Genomic DNA, 21439 nt, shown 5'->3' on the forward strand with positions numbered 1-21439 from the left:
CTATATTTATAAATATGAAATTAGTCAGTCATGGTCTACCTTAATACTTAGGCAGTTATGTTCTTTACAGCTTAATGTAATACCTGAAATTCTAAAACTCGTAGAAGAAAACATTTAGAAAAGTCTCCATTAAGGTCTTGGTAATGATTGTTTTAGATATAACATAAAAAAACACAAGTAATAAAGGCAAAAATAAGCAGAACTATACCAAACTAAAAAGCTTCTGCACAGCAAAAGAAACAACATAATTAGAAGGCAACCTATGGAATGGGAGAAAATATTTGTAAATTATGTATCTGATAAGGTGTTAATATTAGGGTTAATATTGGAAATATATAGAATTCATACAAATCAGTAACAAAATAAAATTGATTTAAAAATGGGCAGAGGAGGGCCTCCTGGGTGGCTCAGTCAGTTAAGCGTCTGACTCTTGATTTTGGCTCAGGTCATGATCTCAGGGTTGTGAGATAGATCTCTGTGCTGGGCATGGAGTCTGCTTAAGATTCTCTCTCTCCCTCTCTCCCCAACCCTCCCCCCTCTCTATGACTAAATAAATAAATAAACAAATAAATAAAAATCAGCAGAGGAACTGAGTAGACATTTTTCCAAAGAAGACATACAAACGGCCAACAAGTACATGAAAAGATGCTCAACATCAGTAATCATCAGGGAGACGCAAATTAAAACCACAATGAGATATCACCTTATACCTATTAGAATGACTATCATCAAAAAGACCTGAGATAACAAGTGTTGGCAAGGATGTGAGAAAAGGGAACCTTTGTTCATTGTTGGTAGGAATGTAAATACACTATGGAAAACAGTATGGAGATTCTAAAAAAGTTAAAAATAGAACTAACATATGAACCGACAATCTCGCTTCTGGATATTTATCCAAAGGAAATGAAAACAGAGTATCAAAGATACATCTGCACTCCCATGTTTATGGCAGCATTATTCACAACAGTCAAGACATGGAAACAACCTAAGTGTCCATCAACAGATGAATAAAGAGGATGTGACATGGATATACATAGATGTAAATATATATTTATATGTATAGATATCTGTATTCAAACACATGTATTCACTTATATATTTGTATTTACACATACGTATATTATATAGTATGTAATGTATATGTATGTTAAATATAGTATATATTATATATTTTATCACATACATATGTAATATTATACATACACACACACAATATGGAATATTTTTCAGTCATGACAAAGAATAAAATCCTGCCATTTACAACAACATGGTTGGTCCTTGAGGACATTACACCAAGTGAAATAAGTCAGAGAAAAACAAATACTATGTGAGATCACTTATACGTAGAATCTCGAAAAAGGCAAACTCATAGAAACAGACAGTAGAATGGTGGTTACCAGGTATGAGGGGTAAGGGAAATGGGGAGATACTGGTTAAAGAGTACAAACTTCCAGTTAGAGGACAACTTAGTTCTGAGAATAAAAGGCACAGCATGGTGATTATAGATAATAATACTATATACTTGAAAGTTGCTAAGAGAGTAGAGTAGAGCTTAAATGTTTTTGCCAGAAAAAAGAAATGGTAATTAGGTGAAGTGATGGAGGTGTTCCTAACACTATGGTGGCAATCTTATTGCAGTATAAGTGTATCAAATCAACACATTATACACTTTAAAGTTACACAGTTATTTAAAATTTTAAAAATAAAGTTACATAGTTTATGTCAACTATATCTCAGTAAAGTTGGAAAAAATCTATCCTCTCTTTAGCAAAAGATTGATGTTTCAGGAACACTTTGTTTTTGTATTAAAATTATTATTAGTTTCTAATAATTACTGTTAATGAGAAACAACTACAGCATGGATACATGATATAATAAGACCAAAATTGTAATCATTAGCATTTATCTCCTTTATACCAACCTTAGCAAAAAGCTTAGAGTAATAAAAACATTGACTGGTTTTGAGATTTTCTCTCTCTTATCTTATGTCACTGAATGCATGATGTAGCAAGTAGGTTGGTAAAATTAAAAAAAAAAAAAAAAAAACAGGCTCCAAATAATACACAAATTGATTCAGTGGTGAATATTCCAAGAATAAGCTAAAATGAAATAAAAAATTTGAAAGGCCTATTTTTTTTCTCCATAATGTGCAAAGGTTTAACCAGTCAAAAACTAATTTTAAGAATATCTGTCACTGGTATTTATTTTATGTAAATAAATAAAATATCTAATGTTTTAAATGTTGTCATGTATATATGACATGCATATATATAAGAAACTAGCAATGTTCATTGGATTCACTATACTCAAAGTAAAGGGGTAAGAGACATATTATGTACCAGTTTTTGCTCATTTAAACAGTCATTATTTATTATATATTGCTTTGTATTATTTTAATATGTGCAATTTTCTCCCCTAATGAATTACAGTATTTTTAAAATTATGGTCCATGTTCTACTGAATTTTCTAATCTACAGAATCAAACATGCTACTTGGAACAAACAGAAGTTTAATAATGTTTGCTGAATCACTGGAAGAATTCAAATAGTCCTGTATAGCTGATTTATTGCCGTTGTCATCATCATTACCATTATCATTATTGACCTCTTCTCCTTGGCATGCATATATGAGTGCGTATGGGGTAGGGGAGAAGGAAAAACTATTATAACCCAGTCACAATAGGCTCTTTAATTGTCTTGGCCAAACCTGCTCCTAAGAACCTATGATGCAGCAGGAAAAACTGCTAGAAATAGTTCTTTTTATTTCTGAGCACTCTCAAAATCTAGAAAGCACTTAATAATTCACAAGACCATAATGCAATCTTATTACAAACAGAACAGTTTGTGGAGAGCACACAAAATTAGAGGGACAGATTCCTATATCAAGGTAAGTAGGGAAGAATTTTGATTTCTTAGAAACAGCAAGGAGGAGTGAATTCAGTAAGAATGGCTATAAAACTCAGAATCCATACGTGTAACTGAGGTTGGATCGGTGGACAAGTTCAGTTCGATACCTGAGAGTGATTTGCAGCCATTTGGGTTATCAGGTTGTATTTCATAGCCATCTGTACAGAGGCACTTGTAGGTCCCATATGTATTGATGCATTGCTGGCTACACGGAAATCCCAAGGAGCATTCATCAATGTCTACACACGTTTTACCATCATCCTTCAGTTGGAATCCAGGCCAGCATTTGCACTAAAGAATGAAAAACAAGCATAATCAATTCATATCATTGTCACTGTCTTTTCCTATTGGATATCCCTTTAGCATGATTCAAGAAAGAAAATCATGTAAGAATAGATAATGGCAAGTCTTTTTGTCTCCAGTGATAGTAATAAGAATCACGTATATTAAGTAAAGCTAAAGCTAAAAAAATAACTCTCCCAAGTATCTTCCTTTGATCATCTGAGGTTGGCAAAATTATAAAGGTTAACTGACATCATCAAAGCCATGTGGCAATAGCATGACAATGACCACAACACTAGCCAACTTGTTTTGTTCTTTTTCTATCACATTACATTGTCTTTTTAGAGGACTTTAGCAGTCATAACAATTAACCATTAAGTGGAGCTTTGAAGATCACAAAACTTGTTGCATATGTTATTTTATCAGAGCCTTACAGAAATCTATGATGTAGGTATTATTATTTTTAGTTAACTGATGAGAAACCTAGAGGCACAAAGATGAAGTTGCCTGGATAAAGCCAGTCAGAGAGCTGAGACTGTCTGTAACATACACTAAGGCTCAATTCGTATTTGTTGACTGGGTCTGATTCCATAAACCATGTTGATGTTGTCTGGAGAAATAAAATAATAGTAACAATTTCCCCACTATAATCAACCTGTATTGTCAGATCTTTCCTTTAGCATCTCTATCATGTACTATACGAACCTCTGATGATGATATGCAATATTACAAACTTTCATGTAAATTCTGAATACAACGTCACATCATATATGTCTTTGCAGTCCTAAAAAAATGGCATACTGTGATCCTGTGATCAGTCACTGCCTTTCAGGTCTATACACAGTTCCTGCCAAGGAGCATATGAGAATTGTAATTACACAAAATGAACCTATAACTGGCCAAATGATTACAATCATATTAACCTTTACAAACACTATTTAGCACTCTTTGAATAAAGGAATGTGCAAATATTGAGTAAGACAGTGTGTTAAAAAGAAACCCTACATTGTTAAGAGTAACTAGTATTCAAGAGTTACTCAGAGCACACATTTAATAACCTCAGTCACTTATCTGAAGGTAAAAGTGATGGCAGAGCTTTGTATCTATTGGGAAAAATATTAGAGATATATGTGCATATTATTAAATAGTCAGCAAACAACTGAGTTTTTTAAGTACCAAAAAAAGCATTCATTATTTGGGGGACAGGCAGCATCATTTTCACCTGAAAGGGCTCTAAGGAGAATTAAATACCTTTTATTAAGTTCTTTTACCAGGAATGGATCTCTTTAAGCTCTTAGCACTTTCATCATTAATAATTTACATCAATAATTAGCTAATAATCCTCAGCAATTACATGCTGTTTTGTTTTGTTTTTTAATCCCTCGTACCCACTAGCAAGCCAGCAAATGAAAGCAAAAGCCACAGCTTGATTTCCTATACTCTCCTCATACAACTCTTACTTTCTTTGAGAACACTCATCTTGCTACCTGATTTAGGAAGTCAAGGCAATTGGTGCTTTGCTATGGCAAAAGAAAGTGAGATGCTTAATGTCACCTAAGTGTACACTTAAAAATGGTTAAAGTGGTAAATTTTATGTCAGGTATATTTTACCCCAATTTTTAAAAGAAATAATTTTTTTAAAAGAAAGTGAGAAAGGGCGCCCGGGTGGCTCAGTTGGTTAAGCGACTGCCTTCGGCTCAGGTCATGATCCTGGAGTCCCTGGATCGAGTCCCGCATCGGGCTCCCTCTAACCCTCCCCCCTCTCATGTGCTTGCTCTCTCATTCTCTCTCTCTCAAATAAAAAAAAAAAAAAAAAAGTGAGAAAATGACAGGATACAAAAAGTTATCAGTGAAAAGCACTGGAAAATAGACCATGTGGCTATGGGGTTGGGAAACCAGAGAGCCATAGTCTGACATAGGACCGTGCTGAAATCAAGGGGCACTTTAGGACAAGTGAAAGGAATTTTCATAGAATGTACTGAATTCCTCTCAAAGAATATTATAAAAGGAAATAAACAGTGTCCCAGTTTTAATGGGATTTCTGAAAATCACTTTGAATGGCTAATGTCAGGCTTATAGAACTATTAAATCAAAGAGACAGCTTAGATAAAAATACATTTATGGAAAATCAATTTCTTAAAGTAAAATTGGTAAAAGTTACTAAGTGTAATATACATTTCTATAAACAAATGAAATTAGTATGTTTAACGTTATCAGTAACTTTTTAAAAAATTGTTTATTGAAAGAGATTTTTTAAAAGATAATTTCCACCAATCCATTAACCTTGTTTTATTTTTTAAAGATTTTATGTATTTATTTGAGAGAGAGAGAGCTTGCACAAGCAAGGGTAAGAGGGAGAAGCAGACTCCCCGCTGAGCAGGGAGCCTGATAATAGGGCTTGATCCTAGGACCCTGAGCCGAAAAGGCAGATGCTCAACCAACTGAGCCACTCAGGCACTCCTAACCTTGTTTTACAAAAACATTTTTTTTTCAGTTTATTTATTTATTTTTATTTTTTTTAATTTTATTATGTTATGTTAGTCACCATACAATACATCATTAGTTTTTGATGTAGTGATCCACGATCCCTTGTTTTCGTATAACACCCAGTGCTCCATGCAGTACGTGCCCTCCTTAATACCCATCACTGCGCTAACCAATACCCCCTCCCCCCTCCCCTCTAAAACCCTGTTTGTTTCTCAGAGTCCATAGTCTCTCATGGTTCATCTCTCCCTCCAATTCCCCCTGCCCATTTTTCCCTTCCTTCTCCAAATATCCTCCATGTTATTCCTTATGTTCCACAAATAAGTGAAACCGTATGATAATTGACTTTCTCTGCTTGACTTATTTCACTTAGCGTAATCTTCTCCAGTCCCATCCATGTTGATGTAAAAGTTCGGTATTCATCTTTTCTGATGGCTGAGTAATATTCCTTTGTATATATGGACCACATCTTCTTTATCCATTCATCTGTTGAAGGGCATCTCGGCTCTTTCCACAGTTTGGCTATTGTGGACATTGCTGCTATGAACATTGGGGTGCATATGACCCTTCTTTTCACTACATCTGTGTCTTTTGGATAACTACCCAGGAGTGCAATTGCTGGGTCATAGGGTAGCTCTATTTTTAAATTTTTGAGGAACCTCCACACTGTTTTCCAAAGTGGCTGTACCAACTTGCATTCCCACCAACAGTGTAAGAGGGTTCCCCTTTCTCCACAACCTCTCCAACATTTGTTGTTTCTTTGCCTGTCCATTTTTGCCATTCTAACTGGTGTAAGGTGGTATCTCAGTGTGGTTTTGATTTGGATTTCCCTGATGGCTAATGATGATGAACATTTTTTCATGTGCCTGTTAGCCATTTGTATGTCTTCTTCAGAGAAGTGTCTTTTCATATCTTCTGCCCACTTTTTGACTTGATTATTTGTTTTTTGGGTGTTGAGTTTGAGAAGTTCTTTATAGATCTTGGATACCAGCCCTTTATCTGCAGTGCCATTTGCAAATATCTTCTCCCATTCTGTGGGTTGCCTCTTTGTTTTGTTGACTGTTTCCTTTGCTGTGCAGAAGCTTTTTATCTTGATGAAGTCCCAAAAGTTCATTTTTGCTTTTGTTTCACTAGCTTTTGGAGATGTATCTTGAAAGAAGTTGCTGTGGCCGATGTCAAAGAGGTTACTGCCTATGTTCTCCTCTAGGATTTTGATGGATTCCTGTCTCACATTGAGGTCTTTCATCCACTTTGAGTTTATCTTTGTGAATGGTGTTAGAGAATGGTCGAGTTTCATTCTTCTGCATGTGGCTGTCCAATTTTCCCAGCACCATTTATTGAAGAGACTGTCTTTTTTCCATTGCATGTTTTTTCCTGCTTTGTCAAAGATTATTTGACCATAGAGTTGAGGGTCCATATCTGGGTTCTCTATTCTGTTCCATTGGTCTGTATGTCTGTTTTTGTGCCAGTACCATGCTGTCTTGGTGATCATAGCTTTGTAATATAGCTTGAAATCGGGCAACGTGATGCCCCCAGCTTTGTTTTTCTTTTTCAAAATCTCCTTGGCGATTTGGGGTCTTTTCTGATTCCATACAAATTTTAGGATTGTTTGTTCCACCACTTTGAAAAATGTCATTGGAATTTTGATTGGGATGGCATTGAAGGTATAGATTGCTCTGGGTAGCATAGACATTTTAACAATGTTTATTCTTCCGATCCATGAGCATGGAATCTTTTTCCATCTTTTTGTGTCTTCTTCAATTTCTTTCATGAGTGTTTTGTAGTTCCTAGAGTATAGATCCTTTACCTCTTTGGTTAGGTTTATTCCGAGGTATCTTATGGTTTTTGGTGCTATTGTAAATTGAATCGTTTCTTTAATTTCTCTTTCTACAGTTGCGTTGTTAGTGTATAAGAAAGCAACTGATTTCTGTGCATTGATTTTGTATCCTGCCACATTACTGAATTGCTGCATGAGTTCTAGTAATTTGGGGGTGGAGTCTTTTGGGTTTTCCACATAAAGCATCATGTCATCTGCGAAAAGAGAGAGTTTGACTTCTTCTCTGCCAATTTGAGTACCTTTTATTTTTTGTTGTCTGATTGCTGTTGCTAGGACTTCTAGTACTATGTTGAACAACAGTGGTGAGAGTGGGCACCCTTGACGTGTTCCTGATCTTAAGGGAAAGGCTCTCAGCTTTTCCCCATTGAGGATGATATTCGCTGTGGGTTTTTCATAGACGGATTTTATGAGCTTGAGGAATGTTCCCTCTTTCTCTATACTCTGGAGAGTTTTAATCAGGAAAGGATGTTGTATTTTGTCAAATGCTTTTTCTGCATCAATTGAGAGGACCATATGGTTCTTCTCCCTCCTCTTATTAATGTGTTCTATCACATTGATTGATTTGCGAATGTTGAACCACCCTTGCATCCCGGGGATAAATCCCACTTGGTCGTGGTAGATGATCCTTTTAATGTATTGTTGGATCCTATTAGCTAGGATTTTGTTGAGGATTTTGGAATCCATATTCATCAGGGATATCGGTCTGAAATTCTCCTTTTTGATGGGGTCTTTGCCTGGTTTGGGGATTAAGGTAATGCTGGCCTCATAGAATGAGTTTGGAAGTTTTCCTTCTGTTTCTATTTTTTGAAACAGCTTCAGTAGAATAGGTATTATCTCTTCTTTGAATGTTTGGTAGAATTCCCCAGGGAATCCATCAGGCCCTGCACTCTTGCTTTTTGGGAGGTTTTTGATCACTGCTTCAATCTCGTTACTGGTTATTGGCCTATTCAGGTTGTCAATTTCTTCCTGTTTCAGTCTTGGCAGCTTATAGTTTCCAGGAGGGCCTCCATTTCATCCAGATTGCTCAGTTTATTGGCATATAGTTGTTGATAATAATTTCTAATAATTGTTTCTATTTCCTTGGTGTTAGTCGTGATCTCTCCCCTTTCATTCATAATTTCATTAATTTGGGTCCTTTCTCTTTTCTTTTGGATAAGTCTGGCCAGTGGTTTATCAATCTTATTAATTCTTTCAAAGAACCAACTTCTAGTTTCGTTGATCTGATCTACTGTGTTTCTGGTTTCTAATTCATTGATTTCTGCTCTAATTTTAATTATTTCTCTTCTAATGCGTGGCTTAGGCGTCGTTTGTTGCTTTTTCTCTAGTTCTTTAAGGTATAGAGTTAGTTGGTGAATTTGGGATTTTTCTACTTTTTTGAGTGAGGCTTGGATGGCGATGTATTTCCCCCTTAGGATCGCCTTTGCAGTATCCCATAGGTTTTGGACCGATGTGTTTTTGTTCTCATTGATTTCCATGAATTGTTTAAGTTCTTCTTTGATTTCTTGGTTGACCCAAACATTCTTTTTTTTTTTTTTTTTTTAAAGATTTTATTTATTTATTTGACAGAGAGAGACACAGCGAGAGAGGGAACACAAGCAGGGGGAGTGGGAGAGGGAGAAGCAGGCTTCCCGTGGAGCAGGGAGCCCGATGCGGGGCTCGATCCCAGCACCCTGGGATCATGACCTGAGCCGAAGGCAGACGCTTAACGACTGAGCCACCCAGGCGCCCCTGACCCAAACATTCTTGAGCAGAGTGGTCTTTAGCTTCCAAGTGTTTGAATTTCTGCTAAATTTTTTCTTGTGATTGAGTTCCAGTTTTAGAGCATTGTGGTCTGAGAATATGCAAGGAATAATCTCAATTTTTTGGTATCGGTTGAGACCTGATTTGTGACCCATATATGGTCTATTTTGGAGAAAGTTCCATGTGTGCTCGAGAAGAATGAGTATTCTGCTGTTTTAGGGTGGAATGTTCTGTAAATATCTATGAGGTCCATCTGGTCCAATGTATCATTCAAAGCTCTTGTTTCCTTGTTGATTTTCTGCTTAGATGATCTGTCCATTGCTGAGAGTGGATTATTGAGGTCTCCTACAATTAACATATTGTTATCAATATGACTCTTTATTTTGGTTAATAGTTGGCTTATGTAGATGGCTGCTCCCTTGTTGGGGGCATAGATATTTACAATTGTTAGATCTTCTTGTTGGATAGACCCTTTAAGAATAATATAGTGTCCTTCTGTGTCTCTTATTACAGACTTTAGTTTAAAATCTAATTTGTCTGATATAAGAATTGCTACCCCAGCTTTCTTTCGAGGTCCACTAGGGCATGGAAGATAGATCTCCATCCCTTCACTTTCAGTCTGGATGTATCTTTAGGTTCAAAATGAGTCTCTTGTAGACAGCATATGGATGGGTCCTGTCTTTTTATCCAATCTGCAACCCTGTGCTGTTTTATGGGAGCGTTTAGGCCATTCACGTTGAGAGTGATTATTGAAAGATATGAATTAATTGTCATCATGTTGCCTGTGAAGACATTGTTTTTATAGATTGTCCCTGTAAATTTCTGTTGTAGATCACTCTTGGGGTCTTTCTCCTTTTATAGAACCCCCCTTAATATTTCTTGCAGGGCCGGCTTAGTGGTCACATATTCTTTCAACTTCTGCCGGTCGTGGAAGCTCTGCATCTCTCCATCCATTCTAAATGACAGCCTTGCCGGCTAAAGTATTCTTGGCTGCATGTTCTTCTCATTTAGTCCCCTGAATATGTCTTGTCAGGCCTTTCTGGCTTGCCAGGTCTCTGTGGATAGGTCTGACATTATTCTGATGTTCCTCCCTCTGTACATAAGGAATCTCTTCCCCCTAACTGCCCTTAAGATGGTTTCCTTGGTTCTAAGATTTGCAAGTTTTACTATTACATGCCAGGGTGTTGGCCTGTTTTCCTTGATCTTGGGAGGGGTCCTCTCTGCCTCCAGGACTCGAATGTTTGTTTCATTCCCCAGATTAGGGAAGTTCTCAGCTAGGATTTGCTCAAATACATCTTCTAGCCCTCTCTCTCTCTCCACTCCCTCCGGGATTCCAATTATTCTGACATTGGAACGCCTCATGGTGTCACTTATTTCTCTGATTCTATTTTCATGGATTCTGAGTTGTTTTTCCCTGGCCTCCTCTTTTCCCTTTTTATCTATTATATTGTCTTCCAGATCACTTATTCTCTCTTCTGTCTCAGTTACCCTAGCTGTTAGATTATCTAGATTGGATTGGATCTCATTGATAGCATTTTTAAGTTCTGCCAATTCACCTTTTATTTCTGCCCTTAGAGACTCTATGTTGCCATTAATTGATTTCTCCATTCTAGCCATTGTCTTCACAATTACTAGCCTGAATTCCATTTCCGACATCTTGGTTATATCTGCATCCATTTGTAAATCTGCAGCATAAGTCATAATCTCTGAGTCTTTTCTGTTTTGGGGGCTCCTCTTCCTAGTCATTCTGTTGATGGGTATTTGAGGGAATGTATAGAGTCCAAATTATTGACCAGAACCCAAGCAAGATGCACCTGTTTTCTTGGGACCTTAGGGTTGCTGGCCTCTTGTTCTCCCAGCCTGTCTTCTGGGCGAGGGGCCTGCCACGCTGTTACTCAGGCAACCCTGTTTGGGGGGAGTTGCCCTGCTCCCCTGTGGTGGGGGATGGGCTCAGTGGGAATCAGTCTTTGGGGCTTTTGTTCTCTGGCGCCTTTCCCTGGGGGCTTTCCGCGTCTCTTCTGCGAGTCAGAGCAGAAGAGACCGTTTCCAACCCTCTGCCTCAGAGCAGAGAGACCTCAGTCTGTTCTTCAGTGAGCTCTCCAGGCCACACTGTCTCCGTTTCTGTCCGTGCTGCTATAAATTGCAGCGTCCTGGGTTGTGCGCCCCTCCGCAGTGCTCCCAGTCCTGCCTCCAGGTCGGGCACATCTCTGCCCTTTGTGCTTCTAAAACTGCCAGACGCTCCCAGTTCGCGCGCACGCGCGCATGTGCGCGCAACTCCACCGCTTGGGGTTCTGTCCCGGGGACTGCAGTTCGCATGCGCGTGACTCAGCCGCTTGGACATTCCACCCCAGGGGTTGCAGTTCACCCGCGGCACCCAGGCACACCGGGTTTCCGACTCCGAGCTGCAGTTCGCGTGCGTGCGACCGTCGCTCCGGGTTTCTGTCCGGGTGGCTGCCGTTTGCGTGCGCGCGACCCCGACGGTCTGGTTTTCCACCCTGGGGGCTGCCCTAAAGTCCTTTCCCGATGCTACCGGTCTGCGAGTCTGTGCCCCGTCCGCAGCGCGCGAGGCTGTCACTCACCGGCGGTGTAGGATCCCCACGGCCAGGCACCCTCCCGCTGCCGTTTATCCTCCGATATCTGCCCGCAGGATCACGGCTCTCCGCTTCCTACCTCAAAACCAACCGCCTGCGATATTCTGTTTGTAGAGATCCAGATCTTCTTACATCTCAGGCTGGTTTCGTGGGTGCTCAGAGTGGTCTGGTAGATATCCAGCTCAATTCCGGGGACCAGTTGAAATAGGGTCCCCTACTCCTCCGCCATCTTTCCCCCCTCCCCCAAAAACATTTTTGCTCGCAAATAACCCAATGGTATCAATGGGAAATTCTACTAGTCTAAGTTTTATAAATTGAATGGAAGAAACTAATAGTTATTTGCATCTTCAAAGATAAAAAAGGAGAGATTCATCTATATTTAATAGAAAATAAGTTTAAAAATTTTTCACCTTCATTTACAAAGAAAAACAATTTTTATGAAAGGAGATTCATATATATTCAATACCATCTTAATTTTTCTCAACATTGAGAATGACTTCAAATTTTCCTGATTTGTATTAATTTTTATAGAGGATCATACAGCTACCAGAAAGAAATATAGCTACTCAAACTTTTCCTATTACATTCAGAGAAGTTTCCTTGCAGATTTTAAGTGATATTTGGCAAATATTATTCTATTTCTAATATATACATTAAAACTTATTTCTCTCCCAGAAGTACACTTATTTTTACATGGTAAATTTTACTTCCCATCAAAATAAGATCCTTGCTTTTAGGAAATGTTATTACTCCCTTTTGAATAGTTAGATACATTGTATTTGTTTTATAACAAACATGCGAATTGTTCACAGTCCATAAGATCTAAATTTTGCTTTTGTAAGCAATTTTCATTTTATTGCAGATTTTGGAGGAGGATTTCTTGTAATGTTCTACAGATATTGTCATGAGAAATAGGTTACTGGATGGTTTTCCCCGTTCACTGGAAGAGAGAAACTCATAAACTGACTTTTTCCCCCAAAAAATATAGAAGCCTTTTGTTGTATAGAAGGCTTTTTACTCAATTTCTTATCAACAAATTATCATGAATATAAAAATAAGTGTGTGTGTGTATAAAATCTCAGCACAATATGTAAAATATTTGCTTTGAAACTTTATTTAAATCTCTCATTTATGATTCTAGTCTTAGTTGCTTGAATTTTTATATTGCTCTTGTTTCCCCAAAAGATGTTTTATTTTATTCATTAGTTTTGACATGTGTACAATATTCAAGAACACTATTCATAGCAATTCTGTCAGGTATACACATAGACTTTCTGAATGATTAAATATGTTGTCTATCTTAACTAGAATTCTCACTTCATTCTATGACTCCTTCTGAGAAGTCAAGGTGAAAATACTAATTTTTAAAAAATTATTAATAAATATTTCTGTATGATATGTCTTATAAAGTAATTAAAATAGATTTAACATGGTGTTCTGGTTGATACCTATTTCTACCATAGTGGTTTTCTAAACATGGCATTTCTGAGCACTAAGTAACTCTTATATGCAGGCATTCTATTTTATTTTTTCATTTTTATTTTTTTAAAGATCTATTTATTTATTTTAGAGAGTGAATGGGGGGAGGAGCAGAGGGAGAGGGAGAGAGAAACCTTGAGCAGTCCCCCCCTGAGCACAGAGCCCAATGTGGGGTTCCATCCCAGTTCCCTGAGATCATGACCTGAGCTAAAATCAAGAGTTGGACGCTTAACCGACTGAACCACCCAGGCACCTCATATCCAGGCATTTAAAAAATATTAAACTTGGGGCACCTGGGTGGTTCAGTCGTTAAGCGTCTGCCTTCAGCTCAGGTCATGGTCCCAGGGTCCTGGGATCGAGCCCCGCATTGGGCTTCCTGCTCGTGGGAAGCCTGCTTCTCCCTCTCCCACTCCCCCAGCTTGTGTTCCCCCTCTCGCTGTGTCTCTCTCTAAAAAATATTAAGCTTCATTCTGAATGTTATGTCAAAAAAATGACCATCTTATATTCTATAATTTTTAGATTTCACCAACATTGTTGTGACAGATTTAAATACATGAAGGATAAGCACAAGGAGATCTACTTTGAAATTACTGTTTTTAGATAGGTAGATATAGATTCTATGATATATAGATTTTATATAGGAATATGGGACGTATATATTATAGACAGAACTAAAGAACATTTCTAAACTGTGATTTGAAATTTTAACTGATTATCTGTAATAATTCTATGAAACATTCCCTAATTTTTCAGGAAACACATCTATATTGATTGTGCCTAAGTCACTGGTAATATTTTTTCTGCTTCATTGGGTTTCAAAATATTTACTGCCAAAATTAATTATTTGATACATATTCATCGCATTTAGAGTTATTTTGGCTCAGTTGTCTTGTTTCATTTTACCTACAATACAACACTTGTGAGTACATGTGTGTTTTAAGTCTGTAAATTTAACCAAGTCTTCTTAATACAGTATTTGGACTAATTTTTTTAAACAAAGCTAGCTTTCTTAGTGTTTCATTTTTCATCTCTGTTTTTGCACAGGGGTAAATGATTATTGTAGTTCGCTGGTTATATTTATATACAATAAAATCCTATCAATGTAGTTAAATTAATCATAATACCAGAAATGCAGAAATGGCAAAGTGGTTGTTTGGCTAAATTTACCATTAGATAGAACTGGCTTGTCATAGAATGTCAAAGTTGGCAGGAAAAAAAGTACATCTCTGCAATACACAAATATTTTCTCTAGCATGCTTTAAAGAAAGAGATTTAGCTGTTGAACGCTACATCAAAAACTAATGGTATACTACATGTTGGCTAACTGAACATAATAATAATAATAATAAAAGACATTTAGCTACAATTTAACCCCTTTAGTAGTGAGAAATGAGGCAGCTCATTCCAATGTAAAGATAGTACTTTAGAACACTTTTCCTCATATTGAACAGAATCTGTTTCCCAACTCGTAATTCCAACCTTGGAAACAACTCAGACTAGGTCCGTTCCCTAATCCAGTATTTCATATATTTGAATATAGCTAATATATCTTTGCTCCAGGCAAAATTTCTTCCAATGCTGTGTGTTCCAGACTCCTTATGGTTCTGGATGTATAAATTTGTATACACTACAATTTGTCAAGGTTCCTCTTAAAATGCCATGCCCATTAATGCGCATAGTATCCCAGGTATGTTTTGCCCAGTGCAGAACTCAGTAGAATAAAATCTATCCTCTGTAATGGTCTTAACTGGCATTAGACTGTCTCTGTGTTTTGTAGGAGCCTGTCCTATTTCTGATTCATACAGAGCTATTGCTCAGTTAAAAACACTGACTTTCAAATGAATTGCTTTTCCTGAGATTTTCCCACACTTACAGAACCAGTTTTAACCTAATGTACAGCTTTAATTTTAATATTATGCTCATTTGCATCCTCCATTCCAACATGAAAGAAACAGAAATGTTTTCAAAAGCTATTCCTGTCAATCAATTTTGTCAGTGAATCACGCTCTTCAGGAAATGGTACTAACAAAAACCAGTTAGGATATTGGTCATGATTTATTTTTAGTGTACCTGCACTCAGTCCTAATAATTCATGCATTCTATTTTTTTTCTTCCTGTTTATATGAATAATATTGTATTATCCAGTGTTGTGGTAAATAAATGATTAGCCCATTTCCCTTCAAAGATGGGAGGAAGAATGAGGGAAGAAATGGGAACTTAAGAGTTGCATACATATTTATGTGCTATTAACATAGCAGTATCTCCCTAAACCCTGGTCTTCCCTTGCTTTTTTTTTCTTCCTTTATGTTCAGCATATATTGAAGAACACGTTGACATTTTTGTCTTTCTGAGCATATTTTTACAATTTTTATACCTCATTATTATCATGAATTGCTTATATAGACTCTCTTCATTTAAATAGTTTTACCTAACAATATTATAAGGCATTTTAGGTTTTATAGCTATATTAGATTGAATGGTATTCATTACCTCAAATTCCAATATATCATGTGATTTACTATTTTTGATGAGTACCAACCTTGTAACTGACTGGAAGGTCCTGACAATCTTGAGAACATCCACTGATTTTCTTACTCAAACATTCATTTATATGGCAGTTTCTCTCATCTGAGCCATCACCACAGTCATCCTTATTGTCACAAAGTCCTCCCCTGGGAATGCACCTGCCATTTTTGCACATAAAAAATGAACTGTTGCATGACTGTTCTGGAAAAAGAAAATAAAACAAATGGAACATAAAGGGCATGCCATTGTTTTATACTACAATTGCTGAAAACATTCACAAATATGATAAACTTATCTCAAAAATTATCATAAATATATAAAATAATATATAAATATATAAAATCCTCTATAGTGTAGTATTTTATACACAAAATAAAAAAAAATCAAGGGCAAACTGCACTTTCATGTTCAATACTTACTGACAATCTTTCTTTGTCATGAAAATTAGCAATCAAAATAAGCATCTATAGTAAAATTAATGGAATATTTCTGTCTTCACCTATATTGTGAAGAATTAATTCAAAAGTATAATGATAGTTTGACATTTCCCTCAAGCCATAGGTCTCTGAGAAATTATATGTCACTAAAAATTAAGAATCTAGAATAGGTAGATATTCCTAAATTCTTTTTCTTCTTGGAAATACAACACTGACATTTTTAAGTCAGGGCATAAAAAGGACATTTGCGGTGAATAATAGTTGTTCTAAAAATAGCTATGGAAAAGGAGTTTGGGTTTTGCAGGTACTCATAACCTGATGATTTGAACATTACTCATTATCATACATGATAAAAGAAAGCCTATTAGCATGTAAAGTACATGAGAAAAAAGTAACTGTGTTTACCTGAAATATATGACTATGTATTCAGTCTTTGAAATAGTGAAATGATAAATAGACCAGGTTTGGCTCTGTATATATTTTTGTTCAAATGATATGCAATTTACTTCATTTTGCCTAAGTATCACTAATGCAGACTTTCCCTCAGTAAATCTCAACTTATTTTGTTTGAGTTTTCAAATAAGTCCATACAAGGAAATTATTTTCACATAAAATCATGTATTAAGAAAAAAATGACTTTTTTTGAAGGGGTCAATGTGATGGATTCATTAGGTTCACTGCCCCAAATCTTCATATTTTAGTACAGATTTAAATTTCTAAAACTAGCTGCAAAACAGAGTTGATTACTAGGATCCTGCATGGTATCACTTGAAACATCACACGCTTAATTATTTGCATTTCTTTTCAATGAATATCATACTAGACTGAAGTGAAAATCAGAGTCACAGTTTTGCCATTGAAAAGCAAATTTGGGAATAATTATAATATTATATATTTTCTGTACCTGCACTTCTGCACTTTGGGTTTAAAGGTGCTTCATCCGAATGATCAGCGCAGTCAAAGTCTCCATCACATTGCCATTGAGTATTTAAAAGACATCGTCCATCAGCACAACTAAATTCTTCGGCATTACACTTTCGGTATCCTAGAAACAAAGAAATAAACATTCTAATTCATATAACAAATATTAAATCTGCATTCCCTAATGTACACTATACCTAGTTAACCATGGGAGTTACCCATGTCTCCTATGGGAAATGTTTCTTATTTGTCCCTTTTTGGGACAGTGGTCATACTTGCAAGAGATATTTGTGGTTGAGAAGTAGGATTAAGAGCCAGGAAATAAAATCAAAAACAAGGCAATCTTATTGTTTCTAGGCTAGGAAACAAAAATGCAATACCCAAGGATACTATCTCTGTTCACCTATTATCTATATCCTAAAGATTTCCTTTTGAATGGAAAACAAGAATAAAGCTATTAATTTTTTTTCAAGACTAAGCTTGGTTAGGTGTAGTACCAGAACATATGGATGAAGTGATTCCAAGTTATAATGATAATTCTCGGAAGCCATAATGCCATGTTTATGTTTGGGAAGCAGCATTGAAAGTGTAAAGACATTGTTAAAATGAAAAAAAAAAAGGTAGTTTATAAAGCAATAAGCACAAAACTATTGTAATTATCCTATATATTGATACTTAGGGGCATTAAAAAGCTTTATTCAAATCACAGTATCAACCTGTCAATTTTTAATGATCATATCTATGCCTGTTTGTAAGTAAAACTGATTTGATCTTGACTATTACGAGTTTTAGATTGAATTTTTCCTAAGTTTGTTAACAATAAAAACTATCATTTCTATTAGAAACTTTCTGGTAAATATTCTACTTTTGAAGAGAGGGAATAAGATCTGTATGTTTATTAACAAATAAACAAAATTCCAATGGAAAAATAATTCAACAATGATTATATAATTGAGATGTTTATCGTACTGAATGGCAAAACTACAGTGTTCTAAAATACCTCCAATTTCCCTGGTCTTTCTTCCTCCCTCCCTTCACTAGTTCATTCTCCTCAGTCAATAGGTACATTACATTCAAGTCTCTCCCAGCCCAGTAACAATAAAAATCCATCCGGGGTGCCTGGGTGGCTCAGTCAGTTAAGCAGCCTACTCTTGATTTCAGCTCACATCATGATCTCAGAGTTCTGGGATCAAGCACCCCCCCCCCCCAGGGCTCCATGCTCAGCGGGGAGTCTGCTTGAAGATTCTCTCTCTCTCTCTCTCTGCCCCTCCCCCTGCTCATGTACTCTATCTTGCTCTCTCTCAAATAAATAAAAATAAAAATCTTTTTATAAAAAAATCCATCCACATAACTCTTAACTACACATTACTCTTCTTCCTTACTACCTTATCCAGAATTCCCTTACTTATCTCCAGTTCATCCTCGATTCATTGACATCCATTTCTACAACATCTACCGTCTGAAATTCCTCTCAGAGCTAAGACATACCAAGTGACAAGTGTCAAATTCAAAGGTGTCTCAGACTCCTATTTCACTTTCCTGCAGCATTTGATGTTGTTGAGCACACTAGCTTGTAAATAATTTCCTGGTTTAATATTTAGAATCCACTCCCTTGGCATCTTTCTTATTTTGCTTTTGTTGTTCCCTTGTATCCTTCTTTCATTTTCATCTCCTGTTCCATCCTAAAATATTGTAGGTGAAGCCCTAACTTCAGTCTTCAGCCTACTGTTCTCCTCTTTTCCTTTCTGCTGTGTTGGATATTCTCATTCTTTGTCCTATTTTGAATATCACCTTAATGCCGATGGCCACCAAATTAATCTTATTTGTCTTGATCATACTTCTGGTCTCTGGAACTAAATTTTCAAATACTCACTATATAGCTTCATGTGATTGTCTGATTAACACTTCGGACTGAAAACATCCAAAATTAATTCTTTTTTACATTTTTCTTCTCCTACACCAGCAAAACTTGGCCCTTCACCTCCTGTGTTCCAAATCTCATTAATGATGGTAACACCATCCACCAAGTCATCCAAGCTAGAAATTCTCCTTTATCCTCCATATCTGACTGTAAATGAATTCTGACCCATTCTGTTCTTTCCATTCCAACATTTCTGCCCTGGCTTATTATCACCTCATTAATCATCAGAACTATTGCAATAATCTTCTAGCTAGCTTACTTTTCACCTAATGGCTCCCTCTCCCAGGGCAATATTTCATACACTCTGCTGAAAAAGATGGGTCTGAAACATATTTTGACTGGGGCATTCCCTGTTTGAAATGCATGCGGGCATGTGAGAGCCAAAATAATTAAATACAAACACTGTATTTCAGACTTTTTAGAATGCAGCTTCAACTTTCTAACTGCAATTTACCTCACAAAAGATTAATTGCTATTCTTCAACCATGTCAATTGCTAGGCATTTGTAAACATACATAGAACTTTCTATGTGTCCAGAAATATTCTAAGCACTTTACAAATATTAACTCATTTAATTCTCTTAACAGCTCTAAGAGTTAAAAATGTTATTATATATTTTTTACAGATGAGGAATTTAGGGACAGAAAGGTGCAATAACTTCAAAGGTCACACAGATAGTAAGCGGCAGAGCCAGGATCTGGACCCAGGTCATCTGTCTCCAAGGTCCATGCTTTTAACCCCTGTGTTATTTTATCTACCATCTAAATATGACTTTCTTTAACATTCCCTGCTTCTGTTCTTTAGTGCTTCAAAAATTATTCTCTCAGCTCTGATCCCATGTATTGTGATTCTTACTCCCATTTGACAATGTGTGCTATTATTCTATCTTGTATTTGTGATTTTCCTGTTTGTCTGCAATTTCTTCTAGTGGGATCTCTGTCTCGTTCATCTCCATATCAACTGAATAAGTGTCTAGCAGAGGGAAGATATTCAATCAGCATAACTCTACTTCAGATTTACATCTTGAGTTACGATGTACCTTTTAAAATATCACATTGAATCCAAGACTTAATGGTGAGGTGATCATAAAAACTGGTATCCACTGATTTCAAAGAGATTGCTATCAAAGACCAAGGCTATAGACACAACACAGGGAGGACAAAAGAGGGCACCAAATCGACTGCCTTTCATGATTATATGTGGATTTTATGGCTTTTCATTTTATATTTATTCATGTGTGCATTTAAGTTTGTTTGTTTTTTTTTACAAAAAATACTACGTTCATGTTAAGACTTCAATTTCAACTAGGAATTTTTAATGATTTTCACTACAAAAGATACACATATATGTATTTGTATATACATTATATATGTGATGGTCAGATGAATATATATGCAATGACAAGATACATTTCATCATAATAAAATTAAATTTTAACAAATAAGTGCACATGTAAAAAGTTAAGGTGAAAGGAAAATGTCAAGTATCCAGTTTCTCCGATAATTGTGAATTTTATTATTTTTTCCTCACTCAAATACTTGATTTGGCTATAAGATTGAACTAGCTAGCCACATATTGTCTTTAAAGTTGAAAGTACTTTCAACCAAAGACATTTTTATGACCATTTCCCCATGTGGTTCCTAATAAGAATATACTACAAGTAGGCATGATCTCCAAATCAATGTGTAATTATGCTAGAACTTAAAGAGGTTATTGCGGTACTTCTATGTATAGCTGAATTTACATGTCTTAGTGACATTAAGAAATGTGTTGTTTTCATCACTTATTTCTATAGCTCTTTTTTTAAGCTTTTATTTATTTATTTGAGAGAGACAGAGAACAGAGGGAGAGTGACAGTGAGAAGCAGACTCCCTGCTGAGCAGAGAGCCTGATGCTTAACCTACTGAGCCCCCAGGCGCCCCCGATTCTATATTTCTTGAGTCATCTTAAAAGACCATTTGTCAGCCTGAGAACGTCTTGCATGAAAAGTCTGGATATACGTACCACACTGCGGTGACTCATCAGAGCCATCCCCACAGTCATCATCATGGTCACAAACAAATTGCTTGGGGATGCACACTTCATTACGACACATGAAAGCATTTTCATCACATGTATTATTGGGGGCTAAGAAAGAGACCATAAAGAATAAAGTTAGATGAGTACCTATTTTATCTTCCCCCACCTGAAGAGCTTAGGGAATGTATGCTCTTATTCTCAATAATTAATAGTTATTTAGAAAAAGAAAAGTTTGTGCAATATTCCATTCATAATATATATGAACATACATATAAATTCATAATATATATTAACAT

At 36.3% G+C, this 21439-nt stretch overlaps 1 protein-coding gene across 2 annotated transcripts in view; it reads right to left on the reverse strand.

The window, feature by feature from the left end:
* The window catches only part of LRP1B (LDL receptor related protein 1B), a 1832840-nt gene that overhangs the window by 244305 nt on the left and 1567096 nt on the right, over positions 1 to 21439 (reverse strand). For both annotated transcript variants that reach the window (XR_013447098.1, XM_078070743.1), the window contains exons 53-56: positions 21129 to 21251; positions 17187 to 17327; positions 15859 to 16046; positions 3014 to 3197 (exon numbers count right to left, since the gene is read on the reverse strand). Coding sequence is in view for 1 of the 2 variants with exons in the window: in XM_078070743.1 (XP_077926869.1) it covers positions 3014 to 3197; positions 15859 to 16046; positions 17187 to 17327; positions 21129 to 21251 (636 nt within the window). In the remaining variant the exon portion in view is untranslated. The remainder of the gene's footprint in view (positions 1 to 3013; positions 3198 to 15858; positions 16047 to 17186; positions 17328 to 21128; positions 21252 to 21439) is intronic.

The sequence above is a fragment of the Halichoerus grypus genome, chromosome 4 (genome assembly GCF_964656455.1).
Source record: "Halichoerus grypus chromosome 4, mHalGry1.hap1.1, whole genome shotgun sequence".
In the NCBI taxonomy this organism is placed as follows: domain Eukaryota; kingdom Metazoa; phylum Chordata; class Mammalia; order Carnivora; family Phocidae; genus Halichoerus; species Halichoerus grypus.